Raw genomic sequence first — 12,287 nt, forward strand, 5'->3', positions numbered from 1 at the left:
TAAAAAATTTTTGGTATTAGATTATACAGGTTAAACTATTTATTAATTAAAAAAAAAACCCTGCTGAAAATAGGCCTTTCTTCTTATTCCCTGAGAAATATTCTTTTTTCCCTATTTTTAATTACTGATGAGTAGATTTCATTTTTCCATTTTAACCTATTTAGTGCAAGCTCTGAAAATTGTCTAAGCTACAATATTTGATACAAAAAAGGGTTAGATTGGGTAGTTTACAGTACCATATTGAATGAACTATCCTTTAAATGCTCTTTCCATTAAGAAAGTGCTACAAGGTGACTTAGATTTTCAGTGAAAATGATGGGTGGGATGAACATTAATGAAAAGAGAAAAAAACTCCATATACACACTAGAGAAGAAACACATCCAGTACCTGTTAACACATTCAAATTTCCAGACCACTTCTGAATGTCTGGCAATGTAAGTTGACAGTATAATTAAAATACATGGGTTTCTTCCTACTTTAGGGAAATAGAAAGCCATAAGCCAGATTTTTTGGCTACTTAACAGCTTCTATATTCAATTTTCTTCTGTCACATTCTAATCAAGTAATTGTGTGTGAATATGGGGCATGGAAATCACAGCCAAATCTCTGTCCAGCTCATTTAGCTGCCAAAATGTGAAGGCTTTTCCATGGGTATGTGTATGCTTACAGAACAACTGTCTTCTGGATTTTGTACCTGTACAATTGCAAAAGTTCATTAATTCAAATAAAGGCCCACATTCTTGGGTGTAATGGTTCTCAACCCCATAAATAAGTCTTTGTCCGGTGGGATTGGAATGGTGGATGGGAGGACCCACCACCAGCATGAATGACTGATCCCACTGCAGTCAAAAGCAGAAATGCCCTGACCTTAACAGCAACACAACCTTCTCCGTGTTTGGCAGAGGGTTCTTCTACAGATCATGGCTGGAAGAAATTAGTTCAAGAAACCTTCTACATTTGCAGAAGGAGCAAATTTCCTTGAAGCTGTGTATAAACCATCTGCAATGCCAAACTTCAGCTCAATACACCTCATGGAAATTATTGGCAAACTAAGGGGACAGAGGCACATCCCTCATGGCCCAAGTTCGATGCTGCACTCATGGCTCCTATCACTGGATCTAGTTCACTGCATGCTCTTAAGTGCTGGCCATTTTGCTGACTATTCACAGTGTAGGGATTGGCATAGAAAAATGGCCTAGTTTGTGTATCTCAGTCAAGAGTAGGCTGAGACAGGCGTGAAACTGAGCAACGTTATCAAGACAGAGGTGCTTCTCCTCTTTTCATAGATACACATATTTGGAACAGTGTGGAAATAAAACGGGTAGGGGGCAGGAGTCCCAATGTATCCAATCCAGAACGAGGCAAGTATAAAATTTAAAGTTAACAGCTGTATGCTTAGTCATCTTGGGTCTGCCAAATCTCACACTGAATGTTTACTGGTTATAATTGTCCAAGGAAGCATTATAATAGCTTCAGCACTCAGGTTTGTATAGATTTCAATAAGCAATTTCTTGCAAGGGTGGCATTTAAAAATATTTTAAGATAAACAATTTCTGCAGTCAAAAGTTAAATGATGATACTGATAATACTTATAGGGTTTAAGTGCTTCTTCTACTACTTGAGCACAATAATTTTAATTGAGATTCGTAGAGTATTAAACCCAAAAGAGTTTAGACTCTTCTATACTACTCTGTGGAGAACTTCAGCTTTTTTAAACATATATTCCATAAAAGTATCAAGGTTGTTTCTGAAGGTAAGAGTATCTATCACATTTGTTCTAATGGTTAATAGCTTTCAGCATTAAAACATGATTTCTTGTTCACAATGTGAATTTGCGTGTTGTTGGTGTACAGCCACTGGCTTTTTCATTAAAAGACTATGAAAACCTGTATTTTTAGAAGTACATTATAGTCAAGTCACCTATTTTCTTAATGTTGAGCTCCTTAAGTCTCTCACTGGAAAGCATTTTCTCCTGTCCAAAAAAAGAAAGATTTCTATTTCTCTTTCTGTTTTTTTAACAACCTTTTAAAGATCCAGAATTTTACAACACAATTCAGTGGCAACTTAATGGCTATGTAGAGAGTAAAAACTCCTTTCTTCTGTTTCTATATACAGAATTTTCTTTAGCTTTTCTTGCTAGAGCACAGGTTTAAGAAAAAAAGCTAAATTACTAGTTCAGCTCAGCTACCAGATCCAGTTCAGAGTCAGTTCTTTGAAGGACAGAGTTCCTATGTGATATGTGTGACCTCTAAACATTTATTTTAGACTCTTTTAAAATGTTTATTTCAATAGGTCAATTGTTTGCCTTATCTGGATCACTCTGCATAATTGCCATGCCAGTATTATTTACGGTTTCACCGATCTTCATGTCATCTACATATTTTGTCATAACAGATTTGTATTTACTTGCACATAATCAACAGAAATATTGAATAGTTGGGCCTACAGTTTTCTCAGAATTTCTGTGGCAACATCTTTATATAGTGATGATAAATACCTCTTTAGATCTGTCAGCTAGCTACATCTTAATCAATTTAATTTGGATTGTATTGATGTTGTCCTGTTTTTAAAAATTAGACAGTCATACAACATTAAGTAAAAAGTCTATAAAAGTCCACATATATTAAATCCCTGCATTTCCTTTACTAACCAAAGTTATTACCACCTCAAATAACAAAATCAAAGCTGTTTTTTTTAGATCTACTTTTCCTTTAAAAAATATGTTTGACTAGCATTAGTTATTTTCTGAGCAGGACTGATGCCAGAGTAACTATTTTAGCAGTTACAGAGCAGGTCTATTTCATTGTCTGAATTGCTTGAATTGAAACTGAAATTTTCATATTTGCAAAGCTTCAGGAAATTGTTGCACCAATATTAATTAAAATATGCCAAGTATTTAACAAGTTATTCCTAGATGTTATCACTCTCCTTGGTTACTAACAACCGAAAAAAGCCTTTGCTATCCTCATGTAGTTCCAGCACATCATCCTCTTCCTTTGTAAACAGAGAGTGGAAATATTTATCAAGTACTTCTGTTCTTTCAGCATTATAGTTAGCTAGTTTACCACTCTGTCTAGTAAAGTCTAGGCTATCACATTTTATGGTCTTCATTTAAACTCCACACTACAGTTCTCTTACTGAAATCTATAGTTCTCTCTTCCCATTCCCTTGGCATTTAACTTCTCCTATTAATCTTCTATATTTAGTCAAAGGTATATGGCTAGAGATCTATTCCTTTCGCCAATACAATATCCCATATTCCTTTCTTGTCAAATTTCCTGTTAATTTCTGCCCTTTATTTGCCAGTTGGAACAGTGTAGGTTTATATTCAAATTGATTTTATTTTTTTTACTGATAAATGATGACAATCTGACTCTTAATTAATCTCTCTAAAAATACTGTATTTTTTTCCTGTATAAATTTTTTGTATATAATTGTGCTCAATTTTCCCTAATTTTGGTAGCTTAAGAACCTATCCTTGCACTAGGACCATATTCTATTTGTGTAAATTTAATGTTAGGAGGTCACAATCACTCTCCAGCAAACACTAACTTCAACTGAATTAATTATTTGTTTTTCTTCAAAGTAGAGATTTGCATTAAACACAACTTCATCTACAATTAAGTCACCAATGAACATTTTTTGGAAATTCTAATGATGTGTCATTGTTTCTATGAGATCACTGACAGCTCATCAATCCAATTCATATTCTCCTATAAGTTATTTTTTCCAGTCTATAGATATTTAACAAACATTTCTTGTGACTATTTGTTTATAAATGTGTATGTATGCATAACATTTTACTTTGTTCCACACGAATAAAACTTTCATGTATATTCGCCTACAAAAATAGTCAGATTTCTCCATGAAAATTCACAGAAAATAATTAAATACTGATTTAAAAACTGTATTATCAGAGAGTACAGAAAAGATATTCCCTGTTCCAGATCAAGTAGTAAGTCTCTCAAGCCAAAAAAACCCCCAAAAGTTAAGACTAATTTATTTCAGACTAATTTACTGAAGACTGAAAAGATTTTTTACTTCACCCCTATGTACCTAAATCTACAGAATTATGTCTAACTGAACCAGAAGGTACCTAATGAAATGGTCTGGTCATAAACTATTAAACCAACAAAATGAGCACACTAAATAAATATGACATTCAAATCTGTATCCTGCCAGGTACTGTGACCCTGAGATATACAGAATGAGAAAGCAGAGAGCTAGCAATCTTCTAATTAGACAACCTACTGCTTTGTATCTACATGAGATGGAAAGATGCCAGAGGTAAAGCTATGATCATTTCTAATGTGTGAACACATTAGAGAGAAATGTGAAGAAAAACATAATTCTAAAAAATGCATTCTAATATGGTACAGGCAATTTCACAGTACATGAAAAGAGCCCAGTGAAAACAACATTTAAATGTTCATTTTGGCAAGACAAATATTACATTTTATTAGAACTGAGATGCTAGGTAAGATTCTAAGTCCTCTTGAAATACAATAATTTTGTGTAATATCACAACTTTATTCAAAACGGAAGTTCACACTTATTAAATTTGTAATTTATACATTGGCATAATGAAATAATTTCAGATATTCCTTCTTCAGTATAGAGTTCCTACTAGCATGTAGCAGGAGTTCCAGAAAATCACAGCAGTGCAAGAATGCAAATGTTTTCAGCAGTGCAAAGTATTGTCACGATTTAATTCAAATACTTATCAAATATGTACATTGTTATAAAATATAATAGTTAAATATATGAGGGGATCAGATGTGTTTGAATAGCTCTAAATAACTAGTACAATTCTCAAGCTCTGTATTAATGCTGTATTATTAAGACTAGATTATGACCTAAGACACAATACTTCAGCAAGTCTCCCAAAACTGCACCTTTGAACCAGTTTCTTCCGTTTCCTCATGGATAATCATGAGACAGAAGTCAGTGCCCACAGCAGATCATTCTTCCACCAGCTTGTATAGCAATCCCACTTGTTGCTTGCTCACAGCACCAGCGTACCAATGGGTGGGAAGATGAGCTTTATGTTTTCCTTGAACTTAGTCTACGCTATGGAGCAGACTCGATATACAAACACCCAGACAAAGATGATTTGAAACAGTAACATATGGTCTTGCATACACAGATTGATTTCATTTCAACTAAGACTTCAGTTTTTTTGACATAACTTTAAAATGGAATATTATTTTTAGGTACCTAAACTTAAGTGGGCTTTTGTTTACCAATAGTACCATGTCACAACATTTTAATATAATACTGCTTGAAATCCTTCCTAAAGATATTTGTTCTTCCTTAGCATTAGCACTTTGATGTTAAGATCAAGAACCTTGCTGGTATGCAAAAAAAAAAAAAAGAAAGAAAAAGAAAAGAAAAATTGCTTTTACTGTGTTATTGACAGGAACGACTTAGCTCCTAGGTACTTGCCTAATGAGGCTGACGACTGAAATTTCTCAGTGTTTCAAAGTCAGTTTTAATCTTTTTAATGTTCTATGTACTTACATTTATTTTTCTAACATGACTTTTGAATATAATTATGTATTACAAATATGCCACCAAGACAGCACAAAGTCTAATGTGACATGTTTTTTGGTGGTTTAAATTCATTTTTTGACAGATTTTATATCATCTAACAGATACTGTCAAAAAGCTTCAGAATAGATGTCCTTCACACAGAAAGTATAATAGACTTTTGTCATTAGAAACAGAAAATATGTTTACAGTAATTAAAGGAAATTCATTATTTCTCATACAAATGGACTTCTTGACGAAATATAAAATACCAGTTATCATTAAACTTCAGCTGAAGTGAGTAATCTCCAGACCTTCTGTGAGAAATGCTGAAGTATTTAAGCCTTTCATTCACAAGTCAGGAAAGTTGCAAATAACAATGCTAAAAAATTTTAATAAAATTTAACAAAATAAGAAAGCATCCCATAAAGTGTACTGACCAAAGTGGCTGAAAATTCATGCTTAATAAATATATCAATGAAAATTAGAAGTGATCCAGAGCCATTAGTAGTCAAATACAGGTGTTTAATACAAATAATGACTTACTAGACAACTTTCCTTTCCTTTACCAAAAATTGAACCCTATGCCAGTTTGTACTAGTTTGTCACAATCTCAGTGAATAAGCATAATAAAAGAATAGGCTCAGTGAAAAAAAAACAAAACTAAAACAATCAAGATTTTGAGTTTCCAGGAAAAAGAAAAAACAGTTTATCAAAAACATTTCCTGAGTATCTGGTCCTGTCTTTCAATCTGGAATCTGCATTTACCCCTATTTTCTTACAGAATGATACACACTGAAACTCATGCACTTGCACTTCCTCTATTTGTCCTTTATGAGAAAAGAGATTACTTGTGTGTTTTTGACCTTCTAACAAATAAAATTAATTTAAGAGGATTTTTTTTGGAATAGCTACAGATATATGTCAAAAGCTGTCTACATTTTATGCTGCAAAATCACATGAAGATTTCAGTTTCAATCAGGATGCATCCATTGCACTAAAATTCATAAAACCTTCACAGGAGTTTGGGCATATAATTTTACTAGTGTATGTGGCAAAGTGAATTCTTTGAGATGAATTTTTTTACCTTCCCATTCTCCTTAAAACAACAAATGTAACTCTCCTCAGCCCCAATAACCCAGAAGATGCTCACTACGCATCATTTCAAGATTCTGTGCAGGTTAGAAAATGCTTCAGAAAATTTGAGAAAATTTAGCATCAATCAACCAATAAAATCCACTCACCATCTCTTCGATTAAGCCTTGCAAATCCAGGGCTGTGACTGCTAGACAGCTGTGATGAACTGCTGAACGATGACTGAGGCAAAGCAGACACCAGCTGATCATCACAATTATCTGCCAGTGAAAAATATCACGTTCAGGTTAATACAATGAACACAAGTTACTGGAACTGCAACCAAAGAGAACACTAGAAAAATCTCTGAATTAACCCTGTATCTGAGAAGAGCATGTCTCAAAATTTTTCCCATTGCTGTATTACATGTAAGCCCATCAGTACTGAGGTAGCACTTCTTTTATCAATATTTCATGAGACTACCAGGCTACTATAATTTACTATAATCTTGCTACTATAATTTACCAAGTTCTTCAACTCGTTGTCCTTGCCTATTACAACCTGACTTCTGAGCCTGTACTGATAAATGGTGCACAGCTTGGTCAGCACCATTTCCATGGATAGGAACTGACACCTTCCAATCCTGCCTTAAGTTGAATAGCATGAAACCACAACTGCAGTACATGCTCTTTGTTTTCCTAACATCAGAATTGCAATCACATTAAATTCAGCTACTTCTTCCAAAACCAAACCAAAACAAAAATCCTCTCGTCCATTTTAAGAATTGCAAGAATGACAAAATGGATTTTTTTTTTGCTTTGTCAGCATTATGTGTTTTTGATATAGAAGTAGCATAAAATTGCAGTTATTAACATGCAAGTCCTGACACCCAACAGAATGAAACCTGAGTGTTTCAGAAAAAGAGGACTTAACTGCAGTTCACAATCAATGGTGCACAAGCAAGCAAGCAAATGCTAATCAATACTTGGGATGTTAAATGCCTCTCCAGCTCAATTACTATACAGGGCATGTGTTCATTCTCCATTTAAATTTGCAAAATATAAATTGAGAATCAATATCTCTTCTAGTTTTAGCTGAAAGAAGACTAACTTAAAAACACCAGGATAAGTGTAAGCAAGTCTTTTGATGGCTGTACTATGCTGGCATCTGTTGTTGAGAAAAAGAGGGGAAATTATGTAAGCTATTAGTCTTTATGAAATGGTCTTTTTTTGGGACAAGCATGTTCTCTGAATGCAACTGATAAGTGAAAACTCACAGATGAGTCTGTCTTCTAACCCTTCTGTTCATCTACCAAATCTCTACTACAGAAATAATGAATATTAATTAATAAAAAACCTTTTCCTGACTCAGGGATAATTAAATGTTTCTGCTGAATAAATATGGATATGTCTAATTAGCAGCAATCCATTTATATGCACTATATAAATGTCTCAAGGGCTTTTTCTTCATCTTCAAAAAAAATTTTTTAAGTGGGTTATTCAAGCAATACACTTCCTAAAAAGAAAATCTGATGCTGACTATGACTGCCACAGTTAGGAGTTCTCTCAAATCATAGATACACATGATCCTACAGGTCTACATTTACTATGAAGGAAAAATAAAGTTCCCAGTAGAACATCTAGTCACTACTAAACAAGTGGCCACATTTCTCAGTCCTGATATTCTCACATATACCACACTTCTACCAAATTCAGAGTCTTTCATTCATGTGAAAGGAACAAATGCATTAATTATTTACTTCTATAAATTTATTTCCTGCACTAGCCTTCTATAATACAGACTGCAAAATTATATAACTACTTTTTACTGTCTGACCACAAGCTCATTTTTTATGTTACTATCCACAGACTGTATTTATGAAACAAACTGTGAAGGAAAGGTGAAAGAACTGTGCTGCTTGGGACAAATTTTAGTCCAACAAGTAAGCATGAAAGAAGGAAAAATAATTAAGGAAAATAAGATTTCATCTCAAATGTGTTACACTGGTAGACCTTAGAAAGGGATCTTATTAGTGAAAGGTTTCTTTACAGCACTGAAAAAAAAGATAACTTTTTATTCATAAAATGCCCCAGAAAGAAAAGACTATGTAGCTGCTGTTTCTTGTTTCCATCAGAGAGCTACTCACACTGGTGATGCAAGGGAGCACTTCAGGGGGCACTGATCTTTATTCTACTGTCAAAACCTACATTGTAAGTCTGAATACCAGAATGAAAAGTGAGAGACAATAGAAAGGTATTTTCCCCAATATCTGTGTACATAATCTTTCACATGCTTCACATTTTCAGGTTGTTTGTTTTAGTGAAGTGACTTACTATGAAATGGATCACTGAGAATAACAACATGTGATCAGTACATATATGCACTAGCAGATACACAACAGTTGAACACACTATTTTTACAACTCTCTTGGCTCAGTCTAAGTCCTCATGCCTTAGAAACAGCTTTTTAATTCAGAAGGGAAGGGTTTATTAAAAAAAAAAAAATCACTGGATGGATGAGTCAACTCTCTCTTTATTGTTTGTCTGCTGACTACACTTCCCACCTTTTTTCCTTCATATGTAGACATTAGGAAGTATTCAACAGTATTGTATTATTCTGCCTGGAAGCTCTAATACTCATATTACTGTGACACTCATACATTGCTTTGAGATATCGCCAGACTAACTCATTAAGCACCTACATATTATTGATTGCATAGTAATCTATATCAAGCTCAATTTGTGTTAGAAGCACATATAAACTGTTGAATATATACAACATACTAGCCAAAAACCAACAGTGCAAGGCAATTTTTTTTTTGTTTTACCAAATATTGATTCAAGAGAAGTGAGCCATGTATCACAGACAGATTTACCCTTTGGATACTTAAACATTTATTTTACACCAGCTGCTGTGCTTTATTTCAGGAAAGTAATCTGATACCAACTTATTCTGTATTGCTTATCATTCCTAAAACACATTCTTGCTCCAGGATATGATGTTCAATTTATCTCAAAATTTAGTAAGAATTCCAAAATTAAATACAAAACACTTTGCAGAAGTTGGCAGGAACCAGATGGTCAGTACTGACTTGTTTCTTGAATTTAATAAAAGCAAATGAAAACCTAATCTGTACATAATGACAATTCTACGTTGTTTCACTACACTGAAAGAAATACTACATGATGAAACACTGTTTGAATTCACTGTTGTACCCATACACTACTGGTCAGTTCTCTTGGACATCCTTTATCCGTACGACATAATAGATCTGGCTGCCAAAGGTCATCCAGTGCTTTCCAGAGATGTTTCACATAGCTTTCCAGGCTCAGTGAACACGTAAATTGCCTATTCTCACATGAGTTTCAAAACAAAATTTTATTTAAAAGCAATGCATGATCTCACATTAATTTTTTGTGATAGATCTTATTTTTAAGCAATAAACAACAGCCAAGGATACTGAAAATGTAAACATATCAGAGTTTTATGCAAAACTGTTTTGCAAGCAAACTCCAGTTCAGGCCTGTGGACTGATTTACAGTCACTATCCCGAGAGGAGAATAGTTGTGAAATAGACGCTGCTGGGATCGGCCAGTGCTGTACTTTGATGTGAGTTGTAACAGTTGTTATTTAAAAAACAACATGTCTGAAAATGAGTAGAATTCAGTAGGATAGATGGGAATTATTCTGGGAATAAGAGGAGAAAAGCTGAAGTACAACTGGTAAAAAACAAAGCAAGAATGTGCAAATACAGGAGGGGAATATATAAACAAATAAATGTTATTTGTTTCATCACCAAACAAAAAGTTATTCTAGTCATCTAAACCATATCCTTCAGTATACCATAATTTCAGTGCTGATTTAATCAAACTTATTAAGCCGACAAACTACGGGGTAGGTAAGTGGTCAGTGAAGTGGACTGAAAACTCTCTGAAGTGCCAGGCTCAGAGGGTTGTGATCAGTGGCACAAAGTCCAGCTGAAGGCCAGTCACTAGTGGTGTATCCCAAGGGTCAGTACTGGGACCAATACTCTTCACACTCTTCATTAGTGACCTGGGGACCAAGTGCACCCTCAGCAAGTTTGCAGACAATACAAAACAGGGAGGAACAGCTGATACACCAGATGGTTGTGCTGACATACAGAAGGACCTTGAGGAGGCCAGAGAAATGTGCAGAGAGGAACCTCATGAGGTTCAACAATGGGAAGTGCAAAGCCCTGCACCTGGAGAGGAATAACCGTATGCACCAGGACAGGCTGGTGCCAAACTGACTGGAAAGTAGCTTTGCAGAGAAGGATATAGGAGTCCTGATGGACAAGTTGACCATGGGCCAGCAATGCATCCTCATGCAAAGATGACCAACAGCATCCCAGGTTGCATTAGGAAGAGCATCTCCAGTAGGTCAAGGGATGTGATCCTTCCCCTCTATTCAGCATTGGTGAGGCCATACCTGAGAAAGAGGATGGGGTCAGACTCTTCTCAGGGGTGCCCAGTGACAGGACAAGAGAAATGGGCCCAAGCTGAAACACAGGAAATTCCATCTGAACATAAAAAAACACTTTTTCACTGTGATGGTGGTTGAACATTGCAACAAGTTGCCCAGAGAGGTTGTGGAGTGTCCATCCTGGAGATACTCAAAACCTAACTGGACATTGTCCTAGGCAATCTGGTCTAGCAGACCCGGCTTCAGCAGGGGGTCGGAGCAAATGATCTCCAGAGGTGTCTTCCAACCTCAACTATTTTGTGATTCTGTGAAGCAACTAAGGCTTTTTAAAGGAGTAAAACAGTATCTGTTGCATGTACAAAAATGCCTATCATTTCTCTTCCAGCTTCAAATACTTTCTCATTATGCAAATTCCAAGTAAACTAAGAGATTATTCATACAGTAGTATCATAGTTTACATAGAACATGCCATTTGAGCTACAACAGATGGAGTTCAAATAGGATATCATGTAGTAAAGCAATTATCATAGTCATTTTTATAACACTGTGGTTGATAAAATAAATTTTATGTCTTTGACCTGGGTAGTATTTTGCTAAAATCATGATGATGATGATGATGATGATGATGATGATGATGATGATGATGATAGTAATAGAATACTGGGACAACCTGAGATTTATTTCAGGATACATAAGTATACAATTTGGTTTCCATGCAGAAGAAAAAAAAGACCAATGTCATTTATAGACATTAAGCTTCTTTCCTCTAACATCAAGAATATATAGCACTGATTTTACTGTGGAGCTAACAGGTTCCTGCATGCCAACACAATTTTCAACTTAAGTTCTAACATAATTTCACAAATTTTGGATACATTTGAGTGCAAATTTACTCTGAATAAGCAAACAGTAGAGCCCAATGAATGCTATGAAGATGCTGTTCAAATTATCTAAAAAGCAGTTGAAACTGTATTACATGAAGAGAAACCTCAGTGAAGCCCTAACTTCCTTCAAACTAAAACATCTCAAGACAAGATCATACAGGAATTGTTCACATTGGAATTTTTGTCTCAACACTGTATCATTTATATACTACAATTTCACTGATTTAATGATTTAATGAAATTAACTCCAGGTATTAAATTGTTGTATGCACTTATTTTTCTTAAACTTAGCTTACTCAAAACTTTTCCAACAAACAAGAACTACCAATTTCTGTTAAAGCAAGACACATTAATTA

General features: G+C 34.7%; 1 protein-coding gene across 1 annotated transcript in view; it reads right to left on the reverse strand.

Moving 5' to 3' along the window:
* CNTNAP4 (contactin associated protein family member 4) overlaps nucleotides 1-12,287 on the reverse strand; it is a 238,622-nt gene that overhangs the window by 187,709 nt on the left and 38,626 nt on the right. The window contains exon 2 of the mRNA XM_067315163.1: nucleotides 6,775-6,885. Within this exon, the coding sequence (XP_067171264.1) occupies nucleotides 6,775-6,885 (111 nt within the window). The remainder of the gene's footprint in view (nucleotides 1-6,774; nucleotides 6,886-12,287) is intronic.

This window comes from Apteryx mantelli, chromosome Z (genome assembly GCF_036417845.1).
Source record: "Apteryx mantelli isolate bAptMan1 chromosome Z, bAptMan1.hap1, whole genome shotgun sequence".
In the NCBI taxonomy this organism is placed as follows: domain Eukaryota; kingdom Metazoa; phylum Chordata; class Aves; order Apterygiformes; family Apterygidae; genus Apteryx; species Apteryx mantelli.